Source organism: Rhopilema esculentum, chromosome 9 (assembly GCF_057945365.1).
Source record: "Rhopilema esculentum isolate cy_ngs chromosome 9, ASM5794536v1, whole genome shotgun sequence".
Taxonomy (NCBI): domain Eukaryota; kingdom Metazoa; phylum Cnidaria; class Scyphozoa; order Rhizostomeae; family Rhizostomatidae; genus Rhopilema; species Rhopilema esculentum.
The window spans coordinates 9,164,088-9,188,075 of record NC_142823.1 but is presented as its reverse complement, the minus strand read 5'-3'; the positions used below and the strand labels follow the sequence as shown (position 1 = coordinate 9,188,075).

General features: G+C 37.5%; 1 protein-coding gene and 3 long non-coding RNA genes across 4 annotated transcripts; 3 read left to right on the top strand and 1 right to left on the bottom strand.

Annotated features, from left to right (window-relative positions):
* The first annotated feature begins 134 nt into the window (after window positions 1–134).
* On the top strand, window positions 135–1,097 carry LOC135689110 (uncharacterized). Its single transcript, XR_010516475.2, has 2 exons — window positions 135–316; window positions 871–1,097. It is a non-coding gene; the product is annotated as an uncharacterized LOC135689110 (long non-coding RNA).
* A 6,702-nt stretch (window positions 1,098–7,799) lies between these two features.
* On the top strand, window positions 7,800–8,762 carry LOC135689115 (uncharacterized). The gene is made up of 2 exons (XR_016144050.1): window positions 7,800–7,981; window positions 8,536–8,762. It is a non-coding gene; the product is annotated as an uncharacterized LOC135689115 (long non-coding RNA).
* Window positions 8,763–16,008: 7,246 nt separating this feature from the next.
* Window positions 16,009–17,048, bottom strand: LOC135689118 (uncharacterized). The gene is made up of 2 exons (XR_010516476.2): window positions 16,864–17,048; window positions 16,009–16,342 (listed from the first exon to the last, which is right to left on the bottom strand). It is a non-coding gene; the product is annotated as an uncharacterized LOC135689118 (long non-coding RNA).
* Window positions 17,049–18,029: 981 nt separating this feature from the next.
* LOC135689114 (brain-specific serine protease 4) lies at window positions 18,030–23,682 on the top strand. Its single transcript, XM_065206238.2, has 5 exons — window positions 18,030–18,130; window positions 20,363–20,509; window positions 20,777–21,043; window positions 21,355–21,528; window positions 23,087–23,682. The coding sequence occupies exons 1-5, from the start codon at window positions 18,097–18,099 to the stop codon at window positions 23,596–23,598; spliced, it is 1,134 nt and encodes a 377-aa protein (XP_065062310.1). The 5' UTR covers window positions 18,030–18,096; the 3' UTR covers window positions 23,599–23,682.
* Window positions 23,683–23,988: the final 306 nt, after the last annotated feature.

The window sequence follows — 23,988 nt, the reverse complement described above, 5'->3', positions numbered from 1 at the left end:
GGTTTTCACCGTTTTTTCCAATGTTTTATTAACAGACTAGCAAACAGGCGTAAAACATAACAGACAAGAACGAGTATCTGCTAATTTCCTCCTTCCTCTTCGATTGTCTTTGGTCAGCATAAAAGCAGTCACCAGGCATCCTCTTTCAGTTAGTTCGAACAAGACCAGATTGATTTCCTTCACTCTGCAGCATCATCTCACAGATAGCAAAATGAAAGCAACTTTGGTTATTCTCTTGCTTGGCTTGATTGTCATCTCACAGGTCGAGTCTCTCACCAGTGGTGGTCTTCAGATGTGGGGAAAAAGAGCTTTACGTGTAAGCATTTTGAGCATTGCATCTGTTTTAGTTTCATTTCAAATAAAACCTACAAATGTTTTTACCTTTAGTGTTGCTTTTAGATCTTCGATTTCCTTCGTTAAGTCAGAATCTAAGCGGCATTTGATATGCATATGTACAACTCGTTAATATAATTTCTTCAAGCCAAGTTAATCAAAGCCTGCGCGCGTTAAACAAATTGGAAACAGGTCAAGTGAAATTGTATATAGGAGAAGCTCGTCCCATTGGCGAAGACACAATGTGAGAAGATGATTGATCGTAGATTTCAAGTAACCGATACTAATGATTTTGAAGCAATCGATTGATTCAAAGTCTTTGGTGGAGGCAATGCTTTAACTTCGTCCATCATCGTGAACCACTGTGCGCTGAGCTGGGATTTCTCAGGTTTGCAGAAACTGTTCACATGATATTCTCTATGCGCAGTTTTATGGGTGAACTGTAAGCTATAAGCTACCTTTATATGTGTCAAATGCCTGTAAGTTTTTAAGGTTTTTTGAAATAACAATGAACTTAATCTCGATATTCAATTTTAGGAGAGGGCCGAACAAGCAGAGACATTGCAGAAAACCGCTTGTGCTTTTTGCAGAATGAACGTACATGTGTGCGAAAACCTCTCGCGAAGATCTGCTGAAAATGCAGAGAAAAAGTAAAGCTTCGAGCTGGCAATAACAACATCAGTGACTTATTTGTAACTAGCAGAATAGACTTGAAAAATGTGTATTTGAATGCATCATATCAATTAAAATGATTGAGTCCTCTATCTAACGCGTCGTTCATTATTTTCTTCCATTTGATGTTAAACCTTGCATCTTAGCCAATCAATGGCCATACAACATTTCTTATCACGAAGCAAATTAATTTCATGTTGTTTGCTCGTTATTCTATTTTGCTTTCGTTGTCCGATTCTCAAAATTTTTCATAGAATTCGTCTGTTTTGATTTCCTTTCATCATTTAATGCTTAAAGTGCTACTGACATGAAAAATCAAAATTTTGCAAAAGGTTTTTTCTTAGGCAGTTAACGTCACTAATTCTTTATCTGCAAATATTTCCTCAAAATAAGGGCCAAATTAAGTTTTTCGAAAAGAGTCTGGGGAGAGTGACGCATTCTGGTGTGGTATTCTATGGTTAACGAAACCCCAACGGAGCCTAGAAAACGTCCAGCAACCTAAGGTCGGGTGGGAATTTTCAGATTCAAACGTTTCAGCTAACGATGAGGAAGTCGTATCGGAAGCGAAAGAACAAATTTTGAAAAGAGGAACGTTGAAATGATGTTACAATACAGGACAACTTCTTATGGTATAGAAACTGTGAGATATTTAGGTCAAAAACTGTGGCAAACACTACCTCACAGTATAAGAGAGTCCCAATCATTGGCAACATTTAAAAAAGAATTAAGAGCACACCCTATAGAATGCGACTGTAGATTGTGTAAAAAATTTATTGCTGGGTTAGGTTTTATTTAGAACATTATACCTTAAACCTTTTTAATATTGTATCATATATTTTTATTTCATACTAACTCTTTATAGATAGTTGGCCTTAATTAGCTTCTTTATAGCTATCAGCCGTTCATTTAGTACGCCAACTTTAAACAAATTATTTATTATTATTATTTATTATTATTATTATTATATACAACCCGATGAGAATGATCCATTACCACCTTCCTCTCTGATGATGGGTGAACATGTGGTGGCGAAGCCGAGCCAAACATTCGGATTATAATTCGGATAAAGATAACAAAAAGTTATTTCACATCAAAAAATCTGGATCGATTTTATGTTGATTGTTTTTCTTTTCTTAACAAGACGCACTTTACATCCAAAGGTGAGCAGACAATTTTTTGACGCGGCCTAAATGTTCCCGTGAATTGACGTTCGACATGAAACATCACAACCTGATATGAACTGATCTTCAACACTAGAGACAAAGCAAGACAACTAAATCGACTCAAAACAACATAAAAACCACCTTTCTTCGAGTGTATACTAAAACAAAGCGAAAAATTACAATAATCGAATTCCCTGTACAACCTCAAGCTCCAAGGAAACTCCTATTTAAATACATAGAAAACCCCTAAAGACATTTGTAAAAATGTTCCGAATCGATTGAAATTTTGTAGAGTTGCTAAAATTAACGTGCATAAAATATATTTAGTTCCTCCTTGTTTTTTCTGGTTTTGTGAGAATATCTGAAACGCCCCTCGTTCGAGCTCCATACTGAAGCCTTATAACAGCGATCTCGTATGTCTGTTTTGTTTCCCCATATTTTATTCCCGTAAAACGATGCAAAATCGATTGGAACTTGGTAGGGTTGTTTTAATTCTTGTACCTAACGCGTGTTTTGGATCACAGGGCGGACGAAGACAATGGATTGAAACCGGCCCTGTGTCTTCTCTCTCATAGATTGTACCCACAATCGACGCTATTTTTTCCATCTTTCGGAAACTTCAGCGATTGATTTTTTGGAATGTGACTGTTATCCAAACAGCCAGTAGAGTTTAGTGCACCAGCACAACAATATTTGCCTTATTTAGGTCGTTTTTTGCTATGCCCGATCTCTGTCATCCTTAACCAGAATACGTCACAAATTCTTGGAATTCCTCTTTGGCCGCGTTTCTTTATTCGAACAAAAACTGGCGAAAACCAGTACTTTGGAGCTTGAAAAAATTATGTTAACGGAAAGTTAAAATTACACCACTCGATTCAGCACTGCAGGCTCTAAACTAAAATATAATAAATGTATTTTATGAAGTTTTTTCATGTCAGTTCCGCTTTAAGGTTACGGTAAACTTTTTCTGGATGAAAAAATCCATTTTTCGATTATTTCACATTCAAGTAGCTGAACTTTTAAGGCACACAATGATACAAATTTGAAACTAACAGAAATCTGAAAAATGGAAAAAGTCCCATTTAAACGAAGGTTTCCATAATTTCTTTATCAAAACTTTTAGTTGAGGCCTGAAATCTCTTGACCTGTTAAGCCGATTATCGTTGCTCTAGATTTCGAGAATAATAGTTTCTAGGTAATTTGTTTTAAATTGCATTCAGTTGAGAATTAGGAACTTTATTTGAAGTAAATGCGAGCAATCTGAAATTGTTTTACGTGTCTTACAAATCGTGAAATCCCTTTGTAGGAAAATAAATAGGAGCTATAATGGAGAAGATAAACCATGCGAATTGAGAGGGTAGAATGATTTTGGAGTCAGTTTGTTATGATTTTTTTTTTAAATTGAGCAAAAGTTGTGATCAATCATACCTTTGTTGGCTGACAAATTGAAAGATTTACTGATAAAGCACTTCTAGATAACGTTCATCAAAAAGTGCTTGATACTCTGGAATGCCAAATCCCTTTGCGATAACAAGCTGCACCAAAAACCAAAACAATCGATATGATCTGTTCTTTTTGGCAAGTGCTCGAAATCCTAAATTCTTTTTCGCTAAATTCTTAAATTATTCTCTTTATGCACAAGTGTGGACCAAAGGCTAAAATTATCATCTGGTTATCATATTGTCTTCAAGAGATATCTCTTTCATAAGAAAATTTGCTCTAGTTTTTGTGCCTATGTGAATGGATTAGAGACGACCTGAGGTTTTGAATGATAAGACACAAGATATGATTTGAATTCTCATTAAACTAGCAGAGAAAGGCTTTTCAAACCATCACTTGTTAAGGAACACGTACCTTTGTCGTTTCTCTCTCCTCCATATAGCCATACCCACAATTGAACAGTGTTTTGGTGGTACAGAACTTGAAAATGGCTTTAAAAAGCAAAGTTTTTATATCATATTGGCTAAAAGCTTTTCCTTCTGACACTCCTCAGAGCATAAAACGTCAAAATAAGGGTCCGAAAGAACACGATGAAAAATATATACCCAGTTGTGGATCGAAATAGGCCAATCAGAAAAACGCAAGCACAAGACCGGTATCGTTTGCTAATCTGTGCTGCATGCTTAAAGAAAAACTAGCAATGGAGAAAAGAGAAAAGAGCAAACGAACTCCTTCTGACTACACAAAGGCGGCTATGTCGTTTGTATGTAGATTGATTACTAGATGTTATAAACTTTCCCAATGTCTGTTTTATGTTAAATCCGTAAAGGCTGATTTTCACGAGGCGAATTTCGCAGCGAATTTGCGGCTACGTCGCTAAAGAAGGGATCAAGGCATGTGCAATTTTGATTTTTGATTTCGCAGCGAATTCGCAAGAAAGTAGAAAATAGCTCTACTTTTTCGCGACGAAATCTTTCGCAGCACCTAATAACCAGTCAAAGCAAAAGAAAATTTGCTTGATTTGTAAGAAGACAGTCTTGGAAGATTCGCCATGCGTGCAGTTCTGAAAATGGACGCCTTAAAGTTGAGTTTTAGGGGAAATCAATATATTGTTTCGCAGCGAATTCGCAGTCCCGTGGAAATCAAAAGATAATTTCGATGCGAAATTCGCCTCGTGGAAATCAGCCTAGAGGCATTCGTACTACTGCGAGGGGACATCTAAATTGCGGAGGAGACGATAGAAGACGAAGGAAAATCTATCGCCTTCTATCGTCTCCTCCGCAGTCTAGATATGCCCTCGCAGTAGTACGAATGCTTTACGGATGTAACATAAAATAAACTTTGGGAAAGTCTATAGATGTTATATTGAATTCTCATTAAACTAGCAGAGAAAGGCTTTTCAAACCATCACTTGTTAAGGAACACGTACCTTTGTCGTTTCTCTCTCCTCCATATAGCCATACCCACAATTGAACAGTGTTTTGGTGGTACAGAACTTGAAAATGGCTTTAAAAAGCAAAGTTTTTATATCATATTGGCTAAAAGCTTTTCCTTCTGACACTCCTCAGAGCATAAAACGTCAAAATAAGGGTCCGAAAGAACACGATGAAAAATATATACCCAGTTGTGGATCGAAATAGGCCAATCAGAAAAACGCAAGCACAAGACCGGTATCGTTTGCTAATCTGTGCTGCATGCTTAAAGAAAAACTAGCAATGGAGAAAAGAGAAAAGAGCAAACGAACTCCTTCTGACTACACAAAGGCGGCTATGTCGTTTGTATGTAGATTGATTACTAGATGTTATAAACTTTCCCAATGTCTGTTTTATGTTAAATCCGTAAAGGCTGATTTTCACGAGGCGAATTTCGCAGCGAATTTGCGGCGACGTCGCTAAAGAAGGGATCAAGGCATGTGCAATTTTGATTTTTGATTTCGCAGCGAATTCGCAAGAAAGTAGAAAATAGCTCTACTTTTTCGCGACGAAATCTTTCGCAGCACCTAATAACCAGTCAAAGCAAAAGAAAATTTGCTTGATTTGTAAGAAGACAGTCTTGGAAGATTCGCCATGCGTGCAGTTCTGAAAATGGACGCCTTAAAGTTGAGTTTTAGGGGAAATCAATATATTGTTTCGCAGCGAATTCGCAGTCCCGTGGAAATCAAAAGATAATTTCGATGCGAAATTCGCCTCGTGGAAATCAGCCTAGAGGCATTCGTACTACTGCGAGGGGACATCTAAATTGCGGAGGAGACGATAGAAGACGAAGGAAAATCTATCGCCTTCTATCGTCTCCTCCGCAGTCTAGATATGCCCTCGCAGTAGTACGAATGCTTTACGGATGTAACATAAAATAAACTTTGGGAAAGTCTATAGATGTTATATATACTAAAGTCTTTTTAGGCGAGTTCTAATGACAAATGATTAGAGTGGGTAAAGATTCAGAACAAGTATATGGCAGCCTCGACGTTTCATTCAGCTCGAATTCAATACTTTGATAAACTTTCAACAACCTTTGCTGCCTTCGTAGACCTTTGCTGACAGCCTTTGCTGACAACCTTTGCTGACAAGAGAAAATGATGAATGTCGGGCTCAGTTGGTTGGTCAAACATATATTATGTGCGTTCCGAAAACTCTAAGAAAGGATGGTCTGAAAGCTAGAATGTTGGGACATAAAATCTTTGAAATATAATGCTACAGATAATTTTTTTGGCAAATCAATGGCTATTGAAGTACCACAGATTTTGCAGTAGCATCTAGTCTCGTCTATTGTTCTAATCCGATGTAAAAAACTTAAGTCTTTGCTCGTTTTCACTCATTGCAAGATATCATTTGGTATTTGACACAACTCTCCAATTCTGCATATTAACATTAAACACAGTTCTGAGAAGTAAGCAATATGTTGCATTTATGGTTTTACAGCTGTCTTACTTTGTTAATTTGTATTAAGAACCATAAGGGACCGTTGTTAAAACCAAATTTAGTGAATTATGCTCTTTATAATGCCTTTCGACAAAAGTATTAAATTATAAATGAGATTATAAGCAAATTATGAGATTGTAAATGAGATTATAAGCAACATGTGATATTATAAATGCTATTTTTCATCATTTCAACCTTAGCACCAAAACCGCAGAGAAGGGCACTCAAATAGGGATATTATGGGGGCCAACGGGGGTCTGCCTTGTCATGGTACCCATTTCGCCTTGACATGCTTTATGAAATATTTATATATTTAGCAACATTAAATCGTTATAAAGGATCTGGGATTATTTTCTAGTTCAGAAATTGTACTCTGATATAAACATGACATGGCAGGGGAGACAGGATAGATTATATAAAAGGCCGCTTTCTAAAATGCAGTTATTGTTTCTAAAGTAAAACATTCGTCCTGAGCTGCAGTACAAGTAGATTATTGGTGCGGTCATTAAGTTTTATAAATTTACATGCGCACTATAGGCGCACAAAGTCGATACCACCAACAACTTATTGCGGGGACTCATAGCATCATTTCCGATGTCAGCACTTTTTAACAGCTAGGTTGAAATGACACAAAACGAGGCCCGACCCCGACACCTCTTCCCCCCTCAGCCTTAGTTGTAGCTATTGAACGAATGTATATATTTCATCTATTTGATAGCATACATAACACGATGACTGTGAAAAAAATGATCATATTTTCATTAGTATAAACGTCATTTAGGATTGTGTTTCAGGTATTCTTTTTTGAAATGGTAGAAATTCCTGTATAAAAGTACGATTTTAACACTCGACTGACGTTAAAAACTGCAGCTTTAGGGGTTTACCCCCTGGACTCCCACAGGGGCGTTGCCTGTTGACCACACCCAACGCCGCATACCGACTTCAACAGCTCAATCTACGCCACTGCTGTCCTCTATTGGTTTTCCGAATCTTGAACATTGCTAATGAGTCACCGGCAGTTGTTGATGAGTTTCTAGATCATTGCGTGTATATTTATTTTTGCTCTAAGTTTAATCATTATAAAACGGACAGAGCTCTCAGTCTCATGTTTTACTAATTATTCCAACAAATATGGATCAGTTTTTCACCGTTTTTTCCAATGTTTTGTTAACAGACTAGCAAACAGGCGTCAAACATAACAGACAAGAACGAGTATCTGCTAATTTCCTCCTTCCTCTTTGATTGTCTTTGGGCAGCATAAAAGCAGTCACCAGGCATCCTCTTTCTGTTAGTTCGAGCAAGACCAGATTGATTTCCTTCACTCTGCAGCATCATCTCACAGATAGCAAAATGAAAGCAACTTTGGTTATTCTCTTGCTTGGCCTGATTGTCATCTCACAGGTCGAGTCTCTCACCAGTGGTGGTCTTCAGATGTGGGGAAAAAGAGCTTTACGTGTAAGCATTTTGAATATTGCATATGTTTTAGTTTCATTTCAAATAAAACCTACAAATGTTTTTACCTTTAGTGTTGCTTTAAGATCTTCGATTTCCTTCGTTAAGTCAGAATCTAAGCGGCATTTGATATGCATATGTACAACTCGTTAAAATAATTCTTCAAGCCAAGTTTATCAAAGCCTGCGCGCGTTAAACAAATTGGAAACAGGTCAAGTGAAACTGTGTCAAGGAAAAACCCCGTCCCATTGGCGAAGACACACTGTGAGAAGATGATTGATCGTAGATTTCAAATAACCGATCTTAATGATTTTAAAGCGATCGATCGATTCAAAGTCTTTGGTGGAGGCATTGCTTTAACTTCGTCCATCATCGTGAACCACTGTGCGCTGAGCTGGGATTTCGCAGGTTTGCAGAAACTGTTCGCACGATATTCGCTATGCGCAGTTTTATGGGTGAACTGTAAGCTATAAGCTACCTTTACGTGTGTCAAATGCCTGTAATTGTTTAAGGTTCTTTGAAATAACAATGAACTTATTCTCGATATTCATTTTTAGGAGAAGGCGGAACAAGCAGAGACATTGCAGAAAACCGCTTGTGCTTTTTGCAGAATGAACGTACATGTGTGCGAAAACCTCTCGCGAAGATCTGCTGAAAATGCAGAGAAAAAGTAAAGCTTCGAGCTGGCAATAACTACATCAGTGACTTATTTGTAACTAGCAGAATAGACTTGAAAAATGTGTATTTGAATGCATCATATCAATTAAAATGATCGAGTCCTCTATCAACGCTTCGTTCATTATTTTCTTCCATTTGATGTTAAACCTTGCATCTTAGCCAATCAATGGCCATACAACATTTCTTATCACGAAGCAAACTTAATGTTGTTTGCTCGTTATTCTATGAAGCAAACTTAATTTTGTTCGGTTGATATTCACTTGTTTACTGGTTGTCAACTTCTCAGAACCTTTCAGAAAATCCGTCTGTTTTGACTTACTTTCATCAATGCCTAAGGAAGACTTCTTGAATTTTTAACGGAACGGTTGATGTGCGATGGCGATCTTTGCAGCGACCATTTCATCGTTACATTTCATACTATGTAGTTTGCTCTTTAGATTTAGAGATTTAAAGCTTGCAAATAGTTTTGTTATGAATAGCAGTAAGCTGAGTGCTCGGAAAGTCATATAAAATTAATGCTCACAAAATTCACTTACGCTGTATGTCTTGTGAATTTTGAATTTACTTTTGGAAAAGATGACCTAAATATATATAAATATGAAAATTAAGAGAAGAAAATGATCTTCAAGTTTTATGTGCTCGCGTCATTAGCCTCTGTTTTGAATGCATTGTTTCCCCAATCAAATTGAGGATTTTCTTATTAACCTTGAGAAAAAAGAGAGTTTTTTATGAAAGTGCAATAAAGGGTTAATGTGTACCTGTTTTGGGGATTATAAAAAAACAGCTTTTTCTGAATGAGCCTGGGTATTGCAAAGTTTGGAACAGAATTCTTTTTCGCAAACAGTTTTATCTCCTTTTAAAAAGTATTTCTTAATGTGACATGTTTCCACATTTCCATGCTATTGGCAAATGTTAATTTTTGAAATGCCTTTGAAAAAAGCAATAATTTGAGTAAACTAAAGCTTTTCATCTGACACTCTTCAGAGTTTAAATCAGTGCCCATTGTCTTTTGAGATTATAACCAATGGAGTCCTAAGGTGAAAACGAACTCCTTTTGATTGGTCAGCTTCAACAATCCTGTGCTCGCGCTTCTGATTGGCCTATTTTGATCCAAAACTCGCTTTTCCTAGCTGATTGGCCTAGGGTTTATAGGAGGAATTTCCTAGCTGATTCATAGCTAGCGCGTTTCTGATTGGCCTATTTTGATCCACAACTGGCCTTTCCTAGCTGATTGGCCTAGGATTTATAGGAGGAATTTCGTAGCTGATTCCTAGCTAGCGCGTTTCTGATTGGCCTATTTTGATCCACAACTGGGCTTTCCTAGCTGATTGGCCTAGGATTTATAGGAGGAATTTCGTAGCTGATTCCTAGCTAGCGCGTTTCTGATTGGCCTATTTTGATCCACAACTGGCCTTTCCTAGCTGATTGTTCTAAGATTTATAGGAAGAATTTCCTAGCCGATTCCTAGCTAGCGCGTTTCTGATTGGCCTATTTTGATCCACAACTGGCCTTTCCTTGCTGATTGTTCTAGGATTTATAGGAGCAATTTCCTAGCCGATTCCTAGCTAGCGCGTTTCTGATTGGCCTATTTTGATCCACAACTGGCCTTTCCTAGCTGATTGTTCTAGGATTTATAGGAGGAATTTCCTAGCCGATTCCTAGCTAGCGCGTTTCTGATTGGCCTATTTTGATCCACAACTGGGCTTTCCTAGCTGATTGTTCTAGGATTTATAGGAGGAATTTCGTAGCTGATTCCTAGCTAGCGCGTTTCTGATTGGCCTATTTTGATCCACAACTGGCCTTTCCTAGCTGATTGTTCTAAGATTTATAGGAGGAATTTCCTAGCCGATTCCTAGCTAGCGCGATTCTGATTGGCCTATTTTGATCCACAACTGGCCTTTCCTTGCTGATTGTTCTAGGATTTATAGGAGCAATTTCCTAGCCGATTCCTAGCTAGCGCGTTTCTGATTGGCCTATTTTGATCCACAACTGGCCTTTCCTAGCTGATTGTTCTAGGATTTATAGGAGGAATTTCCTAGCCGATTCCTAGCTAGCGCGTTTCTGATTGGCCTATTTTGATCCACAACTGGCCTTTCCTAGCTGATTGTTCTAGGATTTATAGGAGGAATTTCCTAGCCGATTCCTAGCTAGCGCGTTTCTGATTGGCCTATTTTGATCCACAACTGGCCTTTCCTTGCTGATTGTTCTAGGATTTATAGGAGCAATTTCCTAGCCGATTCCTAGCTAGCGCGTTTCTGATTGGCCTATTTTGATCCACAACTGGCCTTTCCTAGCTGATTGTTCTAGGATTTATAGGAGGAATTTCCTAGCCGATTCCTAGCTAGCGCGTTTCTGATTGGCCTATTTTGATCCACAACTGGGCTTTCCTAGCTGATTGTTCTAGGATTTATAGGAGGAATTTCGTAGCTGATTCCTAGCTAGCGCGTTTCTGATTGGCCTATTTTGATCCACAACTGGCCTTTCCTAGCTGATTGGCCTAGGATTTATAGGAGGAATTTCGTAGCTGATTCCTAGCTAGCGCGTTTCTGATTGGCCTATTTTGATCCACAACTGGCCTTTTCTAGCTGATTGGCCTAGGATTTATAGGAGGAATTTCGTAGCTGATTCCTAGCTAGCGCGTTTCTGATTGGCCTATTTTGATCCACAACTGGCCTTTCCTAGCTGATTGTTCTAGGATTTATAGGAGGAATTTCGTAGCTGATTCCTAGCTAGCGCGTTTTTGATTGGCCTATTTTGATCCACAACTGGCCTTTCCTAGCTGATTGGCCTAGGATTTATAGGAGGAATTTCCTAGCCGATTCCTAGCTAGCGCGTTTCTGATTGGCCTATTTTGATCCACAACTGGCCTTTCCTAGCTGATTGCCATAGGATTTATAGGAGGAATTTCCTAGCTGATTCCTAGCTAGCGCGTTTCTGATTGGCCTATTTTGATCCACAACTGGCCTTTCCTAGCTGATTGGCCTAGGATTTATAGGAGGAATTTCCTAGCTGATTCCTAGCCAGCGCGTTTCTGATTGGTCTATTTTGATCCACAACTGGCCTTTCCTAGCTGATTGCCATAGGATTTATAGGAGGAATTTCCTAGCTGATTCCTAGCTAGCGCGTTTCTGATTGGCCTATTTTGATCCACAACTGGCCTTTCCTAGCTGATTGGCCTAGGATTTATAGGAGGAATTTCGTAGCTGATTCCTAGCCAGCGCGTTTCTGATTGGTCTATTTTGATCCACAACTGGCCTTTCCTAGCTGATTGGCCTAGGATTTATAGGAGCAATTTCCTAGCCGATTCCTAGCTAGCGCGTTTCTGATTGGCCTATTTTGATCCACAACTGGCCTTTCCTAGCTGATTGTTCTAAGATTTATAGGAGGAATTTCCTAGCCGATTCCTAGCTAGCGCGTTTCTGATTGGCCTATTTTGATCCACAACTGGCCTTTCCTAGCTGATTGTTCTAGGATTTATAGGAGGAATTTCCTAGCCGATTCCTAGCTAGCGCGTTTCTGATTGGCCTATTTTGATCCACAACTGGCCTTTCCTTGCTGATTGTTCTAGGATTTATAGGAGCAATTTCCTAGCCGATTCCTAGCTAGCGCGTTTCTGATTGGCCTATTTTGATCCACAACTGGCCTTTCCTAGCTGATTGTTCTAGGATTTATAGGAGGAATTTCCTAGCCGATTCCTAGCTAGCGCGTTTCTGATTGGCCTATTTTGATCCACAACTGGGCTTTCCTAGCTGATTGTTCTAGGATTTATAGGAGGAATTTCGTAGCTGATTCCTAGCTAGCGCGTTTCTGATTGGCCTATTTTGATCCACAACTGGCCTTTCCTAGCTGATTGGCCTAGGATTTATAGGAGGAATTTCGTAGCTGATTCCTAGCTAGCGCGTTTCTGATTGGCCTATTTTGATCCACAACTGGCCTTTTCTAGCTGATTGGCCTAGGATTTATAGGAGGAATATCGTAGCTGATTCCTAGCTAGCGCGTTTCTGATTGGCCTATTTTGATCCACAACTGGCCTTTCCTAGCTGATTGTTCTAGGATTTATAGGAGGAATTTCGTAGCTGATTCCTAGCTAGCGCGTTTTTGATTGGCCTATTTTGATCCACAACTGGCCTTTCCTAGCTGATTGGCCTAGGATTTATAGGAGGAATTTCCTAGCCGATTCCTAGCTAGCGCGTTTCTGATTGGCCTATTTTGATCCACAACTGGCCTTTCCTAGCTGATTGCCATAGGATTTATAGGAGGAATTTCCTAGCTGATTCCTAGCTAGCGCGTTTCTGATTGGCCTATTTTGATCCACAACTGGCCTTTCCTAGCTGATTGGCCTAGGATTTATAGGAGGAATTTCCTAGCTGATTCCTAGCCAGCGCGTTTCTGATTGGTCTATTTTGATCCACAACTGGCCTTTCCTAGCTGATTGCCATAGGATTTATAGGAGGAATTTCCTAGCTGATTCCTAGCTAGCGCGTTTCTGATTGGCCTATTTTGATCCACAACTGGCCTTTCCTAGCTGATTGGCCTAGGATTTATAGGAGGAATTTCCTAGCTGATTCCTAGCCAGCGCGTTTCTGATTGGTCTATTTTGATCCACAACTGGCCTTTCCTAGCTGATTGGCCTAGGATTTATAGGAGGAATTTCGTAGCTGATTCCTAGCTAGCGCGTTTCTGATTGGCCTATTTTGATCTACAACTGGCCTTTCCTAGCTGATTGGCCTAGGATTTATAGGAGGAATTTCGTAGCTGATTCCTAGCTAGCGCGTTTCTGATTGGCCTATTTTGATCCACAACTGGCCTTTTCTAGCTGATTGGCCTAGGATTTATAGGAGGAATTTCGTAGCTGATTCCTAGCTAGCGCGTTTCTGATTGGCCTATTTTGATCCACAACTGGCCTTTCCTAGCTGATTGTTCTAGGATTTATAGGAGGAATTTCGTAGCTGATTCCTAGCTAGCGCGTTTTTGATTGGCCTATTTTGATCCACAACTGGCCTTTCCTAGCTGATTGGCCTAGGATTTATAGGAGGAATTTCCTAGCCGATTCCTAGCTAGCGCGTTTCTGATTGGCCTATTTTGATCCACAACTGGCCTTTCCTAGCTGATTGCCATAGGATTTATAGGAGGAATTTCCTAGCTGATTCCTAGCTAGCGCGTTTCTGATTGGCCTATTTTGATCCACAACTGGCCTTTCCTAGCTGATTGGCCTAGGATTTATAGGAGGAATTTCCTAGCTGATTCCTAGCCAGCGCGTTTCTGATTGGTCTATTTTGATCCACAACTGGCCTTTCCTAGCTGATTGGCCTAGGATTTATAGGAGGAATTTCCTAGCTGATTCCTAGCCAGCGCGTTTCTGATTGGCCTATTTTGATCCACAACTGGCCTTTTCGGGTATATAAGTTTCCTAGCTCAGAGTTTTCGATCTATTTTCTGACATTTTAAACTCTGGAGAGCGTCAGACGAAAAACTTTAGTTTACTCAAATATTTGTTATATTTTACTCGTCTAAATCTTATGAAATGTGAAGACCAGTGCTTGGTATTTTTTAGTGTTTTGAAACTTAAAAGTTTATTATATTGCGTTTTAAATATTTTTTTTTGTAAACATCAATTAGTTGTAGTTTAGCTTTTTTTAAGTGCCTAGTGTGAAGGTATTAAAAGTAAAATGAAATTTTAATGAAATATTGCGTTGGAATTTTTTGACAAAACTTTCATATCGATAATTAAAAGGCTCGTTTGGCACCTTTACATAAATTATAAGGGTATAATTTATTAAAACAAAGTTGTCATTTTATGAAATGACGCTTTTCTCTTTTCCACTTTCTGCAGCATACCACCTGCAGGAGTTATGTAAAGTTGCTTTAGGTTTCATTTTCTAATAATTTCCTTTTGCAATTTATGATGACGATTCAAAAACAGGGCAGTATTTCCCCTCTGAACTGTGGTCTTTAAAGACTCATGTTAATTTACAAGTTTTCGGAACGCAGATGACACTGACTTCTGCATGACCAATTAGTGGCGGCTCCAGCCTAGGATAAGTGGGGGAGGACAAAAGGTGTGTCAGGGACCACGCCCTTTTTTCCCTGTTTGAAACTTTTTTTTTCCGGAGGGAACATCTTTTGTCTCCCAAGAAATTTCATTTAAATGTGACGATCTAGATAACGTACATACCCCCTCCCCCAAGTTTTCTTATCAGGTTCGCAAAAATCTCAAGGAAAAACTTTCTGCAAATTTGGGGGGGGCTAGTCCCCCAATTCCTCCCCCGTTGCTCTGCCACTGTGACCAATACGTATCATTTGCACCATTTTCAAAATCCCTATTTTCATCACGGACTCTTAGGATCAGTTTTTCTTAAGTTTTGATGTTTAATAATCTTTGGTTTGGGTTGGGGTATTTATGTCTTCATTTCAAGATAAGACAAGGCATGAAAATCATCTAGGTCAGTTTCAAAAACTATGGCATTTTGAACACATCTTGGTTTATTCGTGAGCATGATGTCTATTGACGAGTGATCCCAAACAATTAATTCTGTTTCAAAAAGTATATTTACTCAAAAATCGAGTTAAAACAATGTTTGGATTATAAGCTCTGAGATTTCAAATCCCCCAATGTAACATAACACGGAATATTTGGTTGCGCTTATTTAACTGGAGCTGCAGCGAAAGAAATTTACTTCACCTATTTGAGGCATTTGTACTACTGAAAGGGATATAGAGTTGGTCAGGTGACCTAGATCTCAGCCTTGCTGCAATTACTGTTGCGCATTAGAAACTGTTAACCATTATCATTTCCAGCTGCAGAATGATCCTTCCACGTGAAATTGTGAATTTAGAAAACAATGCAGTATTTAGTTGGAAAATGAGAGGCTATCGAAAGCATTTTTATGCTGAGAAAGAGGCTAATCAGATTTTAACGTTTTCGATATGTTGAAGATTGACTGATGTTATAGTGAGTGGATGGCTACAGTGTCTGGGGGCTACTTTTAAAGTTTTATCTACAATATTCTGGGGCACTCTTCTTGAATTTAATCGTTTGGTCTTTCAAGTTGATATTAATTTCGTTAAGGCGTGAAATATAATCACAGTCCATAAGAGCATCTTTTATTTCATCGTTACGTCTCTTTTTATAGCCTTAGTTTTATATCATATTGTAAATTAGGTTAGGTTAGTAAATTTCTTTTGTTATTAGTATTAGTGCTTATTTTAATCTTTCAAACAGGTCAGGTTGAAAAACATATATATGTATGAGCCTTTAACCTGTATAAATATTATAAAATGAAAGAAATTCCCAAATTCTCCTTGATTTTTCGATTTAATAAGAGAATTGACAAAATGAATAGCATTCTACATGCGTGTTAAATATTTTACAATGTATCATGATCAAAATTTAACTTTCTGCATCGATTTGCGTGATCAATTAAAAGCTTAGGAGAAACCACGGCAAATAGTGTTTTAATAACATGAGACTTCCAGCCAAGCAGATTTAAATCAAAAGTATTAAATATTTTTCCTCATATCAGCTTTTGCCGCTGTATTTTATGGTTCTTTTGCAAGCTCTCTGTAGTTCTTGAGGTCTTTCAGCTCGAACTCTGCTTTAGTCATTCTTGGTTCGTAGCAATACCTCTGGTTTTCCATGCAAAATTTGCAGACAATTGTTTGAAGAAGTTCCCCTCTCTTTGCTTTCTGTGTGAAAAAATTGATGGCAAAAACTTTATTTTTCTGTAACTGCAACAGGGAAATAGGGCTCCGCTTATAGTTACGGGAGTGCTTAACCTTAGTCTGGTTGCATTCACGACATTTAACCTTAGAAACAAACATTCGGTTCTTAGTATGAGAGAGTGGCAAACAATGACAATTTAGCATCATGCTATTTGCAGAGTGACAAACAATGACAATTTAGCATCATACAATGCATGCTATTTGCAGTTGATCGTGGAGACGATTTGAGAATCTAAAAGACATTTTTTCATCAGTTTTAGAATTTAAATATATGAGCTCTCTTTGTTGATTTTATTTCGAAACTATCATTTTCTCCCAGTGTAGAAATTAATTACAGGATTCAAATATTGATCTGCATTCCATGATGATATTTTCAAGATTGAAGAGCATCGACAAATAGAGCATCGGCGAAAGGACCAACATTATTACAATGTTTTTCTGATAAATTCAAGTTTCCTTTATTGAATGTTTGCCTATTCACTTACCTCGTGTTGGCGTTTTCCCCACATTTGTAGCCCGCCACTGGTCAGGCAGTTCACCCCAGCAAGGAAATCCACACTGATCATAAACAACAACAAACATAACCTCTTATTCATAGCTGCTGTTGGCAAAGTTACTAAGATTTTGCTTCCACTTGGCAACAATTATGCTATAATACTGAGCTCATTGCAGCAAGGCGTCTTTTATACATGACGAATTTGCCGCAAATATTCTTGCTCGCTTGTTAAGCATCTTAATCGCAGCTTAGAAAAGAGTTCTTTGTTTTAAACGAACACGTTTTTTTACGCTCGACCAAGGCTTTTTTGAAAAATGCACCTAAATGTACAGCTTTTTTTAAGTGGGCTTAATTAACTGAAGAAAACAGATACAATTTCTTTTAAAACTACTGAGATTATACAAACTAGGGAAACAGCTTCACAAACAAACGAAGTGAAATGAATGAAATACAATCTAATCTGTTTGCATGAGACACTTCAAGTTCGTTTTTTCTGATTTTTTTCGTTTTCAGCGTATAAGCATTTGATAGATCTCTTTGAAAAAAAGATATGCTTCCAAGACAATTTGCTAGCCCGGGTAATTAATTCTAGAAAAACGTTTCTCCTTTAACTGAACAAAACGATGTCAAATTGGCATTTGGGTATCGTTATTGAGGAAGATAAAATTATGTTTGCTGGGGGTCTCCTTTCATGTCATCTATTGTTATTTCACAGAACTACGGGAACTGCCATTTATCTTGTTCAAGTGATTAAAGCAAACTTTAATCTTGAAAGTAAATATAGATACAAAAATTATTTTGAGCACAAACAGATAACAACGTTATTTGAAGTTTTGTTTGAATTGACGGCAAATCATCCCGCTATCTCTTCTTCAAGGTACAGTCAATAAAAGACTGCCTAATTTAAAATTCACTGGCGACAGTGCTTTCGATTGCCTGCATCGTGATTCTTTTTCTATTCATTTGTCGTCGTCATTTTTGCTCTGTTTATCGTCTAAAAACAAAACTCTGTTCAAATATCCTCAAAGCACCTCTTTATCTGGCTAGAAATTCGTCACTGCGTGGTACGCAGCTAATTTTGTAGAATATTTCATCTTTACCATCCTTTCCTCCGCATTTCCTCAGCATTTCCTTCCCATTTCCTCCGCGTTTTCTCCCACCCTATAAATATCGTGGCTATTTGAAAATCACTCTCGTGTTTGCAAGTCAACGAAGTTGCAGAATGGACCTTCTCAAGATTTCACTACTTTTTAGCGGTAAATAACTGCATTATACTAGTTTCTAGATTTACAGTTAAGAGTTTTTAATTTTTTAATATTTTGTTAAAGATTTGGGCCGATGGATTATGTTTTACCTTTAAATGCCCTTAAATTTCCATACGACATTTTGTTATTCCACCTTAGCACTGAATATATTATTGATACTTATCAGGACTCCATCTAGCGAAAAAGCAAATAGATAAAAGAGTGTTTTTAAATAGGAACAAGAGACGAGCAATCGAAGAATACACTCTTCCAACGTTACCTCTCTGGTGCCCCTCCAACTCAATTGCTTGTGAATTAGTGATTAAGCAAATTGTCGATCAACAAACAGGCTAATACGCAAGTTACTTTTGGTAGTTAGCTATCGAGAATTCATGCTACATGCTTTCAAGGTCTCTCAAGTTACAAATATTAAAAGTTACACGATAATATAATCATTGCTCCATTGTTTTGCGCATGTTAGCTTTACCTTTATGGTTCCAGCTTAAAATGTTTGCTTAAAAAATCTCTAATTGTTCACGTTGATCTCAAGAGGGGAATTTTCATGTTTTGCATATGCATTTATCGTTTTTTTAGCAAAAAAGCTTACAAACCACGAAAATGTTATTATGAATATGCACATGGAATCGATTCTAATATTCTTAAGTAATACTCTACTTAAGTAACGTGTTCCATTCAGCAACGCCAGTGGCCAATCGAAGGCCTATTTGTGTTTGATACTGAATCAAATATAATTTGATAACACATAATCTTTTTCACGATTCAAGTGACCCATATTAACTAAAAGGAGCACTGCATACGAGGTATCAGGCATTGAAGTTAACTTCATCTTCATTTTTAAAGTAGCGAAATTGACTGAGTGAATTGACATGATAATTTGCTCGTTTAAAAACCTTTTCATGCGTATTTTCAGTCGTATTAAGGGGATCTTTAATACGCAAACATTTCAATCGTCCTTAAGTAATTATAGTTACACAACGTTAGGTCTTGGCTGCCAATTAGCATCAATTTTCCAATCATCCTGGCATTAGCCTTTAGGCAACTTTGGACACGTTATTTTGAACGTTGAGATCATTTGACATTCACTTTATTCTATCATTCTACCGTTTATAAGCAACCTTTAAACCAATGGACTTTTTACATACAGTGTTTTTCTGTTCTTTCTCTCTTCTTATAACCGTGTTCATTATCAACTAATATGAATAAAGATAGTTTAAAAAAAACTTAAAATTGTACGTAAATAGTTTTTGGCGGTGCAGAATTTAAAAAATGACTCTGAAAAGAGAAAATATTTAAGAAATGATTAAGCTTTTCGTCTGACACTCTTCAGAGTATAAAACGTGATAAAATTGACGTTCATGAAAAGACTACTAATGTCGAAAGAGTACTGAAAGATGCTTTGACATCGATTATGAGATTGTCAATGTGCTCTGAAGCTTTTCATGTAAAGAGGCTTTTTCATGATTCCTTTGGGTTTATCGTAATATTATGGTTTGAGAATTTTGGCGTACTTTGTTGTTATTTTTAACTATATTTCTAATATTTCACAGTATTTCGTTTCGTTTCGTGTCGTTTCGCTGATTATAATCAGCTTTCTTTGGAACTTGGCTAGTAATATCGCATGATGACCCACTTGATGGTTTTGCAAATAAAGATATTCTCAGAAAAAATTATTTTGAAACAGGTTACAAACCGGGCTTGAAAATTTAAAAGTTAGTATCATGTATTAGAACGGCTTCAAAATTCTCAAAGAAGTTCATTTTGAGTTAACTCACTATTTTAAGTTTAAATCAAGTTTGAGGAAGGTTTAGCTGAGGAGAAGAGCAGTCAGAGGAATGTTTAGCTTTTGCGCATGAAAGTCATCACATCACATTTTGGGAATACTTCAGAACTAATTTGTGCCACACCAGACCATTTACCATAAGCCACACCATTTACCATGTAACAGTCAGCATATTTCACACTGTTACCCCTCTGAAATTTTGCAAAGCCGCCACTGGCTGTGCTCAGCTATATTGACCAAGATGAGGATTGACAGAACTTTCCTGCGTATGGTAAAATATTTGCAAAGGATACTAAGAGCATTTCCACAAAAAGAAAGATTTTTGGTTTTAAACAAGCCAAAGAAATAGAGCTAAACGTTTCCACTCAACCTTGTAGTGCTTTGCTTTCCTTAAAGTGTCTCTTAGATTATCTGCCATTTAAATATGATTCATCTTTTTGTAGGTTATTTGTTCACGAATGCGCAGAATTTTGATGAATACCTACGTGACTACTCTCCAAACTGCCAGAGCATGATGAAAAGTTACCCAATATGCAACGATGTCCTTATGCAGTACGTGTGCTTGAAGTCTTGTGCATACGAAAAGGAATGTAAGTATCACTGGTTGGTATATCAATATCATTTTACTGTCCTTTAAACTGCCACCCTATCATTTTACTGTCCGCTTAATACATCTTTCTTAGATGAATCAGATTAGGTACATTACAGCAAAAAGATGGAGAATTTTGTTTTCTTTCCTTTAAACTGCCAACTTTTAAAAATGCTTTCAAAATAAATTGATTTTTTGAGTTTGATACCCTTTGCTGAATAAAAATAAATTTGAACTGCCATTGAAATGAAAACTTTATTTATCTCAGTCCCACTTACATGCGGAAAAAGGCATGTTGTATCATCGCAATTTCAAGAAAACAACACAGCAAAGAGAGCAAGAGGAAAATATGCTGGTTCAAGAAAATTTAAGCTCGCGGTTCCTAAATTTGCTAAAGAAAAAAGAATCGTTGGAGGGACGGAGAGCGAAGAAGGGTCTTGGCCATGGCAAGTTGCTTTAATGTTTAAGGGAAAACAGCACTGTGGAGGAGCTCTGATTTCACCTGGTTGGGTTGCAACAGCCGCACATTGTTTTGGTAAGTCAAAAGTCTTTTCCAAAACTGTACATTATAGTACATAGTATTTAAAAAATACACGTTTCAGGATTTCCTGCAGCAAGTATGTTATTAAACCCATGAAAGTTACCAAATCAAATAGTTCTATTAAATTATAAAATTTTGCAGCCAGCTACAATAAATGAATAATTTGAGTTAAAAAGTTTGATTGCACTTTGGTAGATGATGGACACTTTTGTGTTGAACTATTTTTTAATAGATTCAGGCCGATTGCTTTCACCTTCCTTTTGTTTAATTTTCAAGAGAGTCTCCTTTATATTTCTAATTTGTAGGGAAATCAACTTCGAAGATTGCAAGCGATTGGAGTGTTGTCCTGGGTGAATACAAGCTTGCATCTACTGATAAATTTGAGCAATACAGACAAGTGAAGAAGATCATAATTCACCCGCAGAACTTCCGTTATTCGGATATTGGCTATCATGATATACCTGATGATTATGATATCGGTGAGAGGAAGACTGCATTCGTTACCACTTTCAAGCATTCAAATTCATTTCCCCACATTTATCGAATTGGTGGTTTCACGAGAAACACACTTTTCCTTAAATCAGTTCTTATAGCAACAGGATAACTAAAAGTTAACTCCTGGAACCACAAAAATCCAGTGTTCAGTTGGAAATTCAAGGACAACTTTAACTTAAGTTCTTTATATTTAAAATTTAAAAACCATTCAGAGCTAGAAACATCAGAATATAGGTCGAAAACTCCTTGTTTCTTTTCTGCCATTTTATACTCTGAAGGAAAGCTTAAGTATGTTTCAAAATGTTTCATTTTTTTAAATCCATTTCTAATTGTTGTACCACAAAAAGATTGTTTGGTGTATATTTTTCTTCACAAAGTAGTCAAGTTGTTCCTTAAGATTTGTCCTTGTCATGATCGAAACATAGGCAATTTGCTGAATCACTGTTGACCGCGATATTCTCATTTCTAGGCTTCTCTTTTTTCATTCTCTTTTCTATTGAATTAAAAGTATGAGCCTTGACTAGTTAATACCATGCCTAAATGAATAGAACCAATGCTGTAAATAAATAACAATGTATCCAAAATACAAACTATCACATTTAGGGTGCCTCAAGACTCCTGTCTTAGCCTGCTCCTATTTTTTATCTTTATAATTGCCTTACAAAGAACAAAGGTCAAAATGTTCAGATGTGGTTCAGATGGCAGAACCACTTCCCATTTCTCAAAATCTAAATCCAGCCTTAGCAATGCTATCAACTAAGACATTCAGAGAACGAGATTGCACTGATACGACAAAAAGCCAAAAATGTTGCAGATTAAAACATTCGTTGCCATTAATATCACAGCTATGCTGGTTAACAATAAAAACACAAAGATGGGAATAGCATATAATAAATCAGTTTACTTCAAGTTACTTATTGTATTTAACTCGGTTGAATTGAAATAAAAACGAAAACTTGATATGAAATGAAATTGAAAGTGTCAAAAGTTCTAAAAGCACAGCAAACATGATTTGAAACGTGAATCTGACATTGTACGAAAAATTTGTCGGTTTGTTTTCGAGAAAATAAGTCGTAAATTTTTTGCGAAAGTGTCAAAGCGTGAAATTGACTTGGTTTAAAGGCAATCTGTCACGACGTTGATTGATTATAAGAACAAAGGGATTAATTATTGTTTCCAGTCCCCTCTTAATTTATCGCATTGTAAAAAATATGGCGGAGCGCTGGAATTGTGTTTAGGCTATTGTTCCAGCTATTGTTCTCGTTAACCAATCCACAACGAGACAGATTGCCTTTAATTGATAGGGAACGCCACTTATGAAATTTTGTTCTCTTTTTTGACGACAGAGCTTAATGACACTTCTCGGCTATAGAAGCGTTTCTTCCTTTCATTTGCATTTTGGTTTAGGATAATGATTTGTCAACTTTGTTCTGCGGTCACAGCAAACTGCTCTGCTGTTCAGTGCTTACTCAAGATTTGAACTTTTTAACTAGGAAAGGAAGACAGAACAATGAGCTTGACATGCGTTTCATTTGTTTGTAGCTCTCGTACAACTGTCTCATGCAGCTGTCCTGTCCGACTGGGTGAATACCATCTGTCTACCGGATGACCTTGTCAGTTTTCCTCATGCAAAACAATGTTACATCGCTGGTTGGGGCAAAACACAGTGGGGAGGTTCACAGCCTGATGCGCTGAGAGAAGCAGTTGTTAAGCTTGTTGCAAGGACCACATGCAATTCTCCTGAATCCTACAATGGAAAAGTTCATCAACGCGCTATATGCGCTGGTTATGCTGATGGTGGAGTGGACGCGTGCCAGTATGACAGCGGAGGAGCACTAGCCTGTGAGTTCAATGGCAGGTTCTACGTACATGGTCTTGTCTCCTGGGGTATTGGATGTGCAAGAAAGTTTAAATATGGCGTTTATGCAAATGTCCCAATTCTTAGAGGATGGATAGTCGAGACAATTTTAAATGAAGAACCCACCATCAAAACGATTGCAAATCGATTGAATGATGTGTTTAAGCCTTTACTAAACTCAACAGAACTTTTTTGATAGTAAGACGGTTTTACACTGAGAAGACGTTTACCAGGACACGTCCTTTGTTGAATGTAGAAATAATGATGATGATAATCATAACAGGCTGAAAACATCAATGTGTGCATACTGCTATTTAGTCACCATAACTGAGTGAAAAATAAAACTCTTGTAGAAGAAAAGAGCGTTCCACTTGAAGGTTTATAGAAAGGCATTATCGTAAGGCAAAAGGGCGGGTTTCTCCACCACCGTAACCTACTCTGCCTGATCCTTGTTGTATATGAAATATATATCTATATGTAGACACCTCAATGCAATAAATACACAGCTTTTTGATAGTCAGCAACGTTTGAGCTAGATTCTCAGTCTTTTGTAAGGAGGAAAAGCCTATTGCTGAAAAAGGTCAAA

Bases quoted from the DNA above. Each gene is read 5' to 3' on its own strand.
- LOC135689114 (XM_065206238.2), top strand. From the start codon at position 18,097: ATGGACCTTCTCAAGATTTCACTACTTTTTAGCG. The intron at 20,510-20,776 runs GTAAGTATCACT...TATTTATCTCAG, and splicing joins TTGTGCATACGAAAAGGAAT to TCCCACTTACATGCGGAAAA. The intron at 21,529-23,086 runs GTGAGAGGAAGA...ATTTGTTTGTAG, and splicing joins ACCTGATGATTATGATATCG to CTCTCGTACAACTGTCTCAT.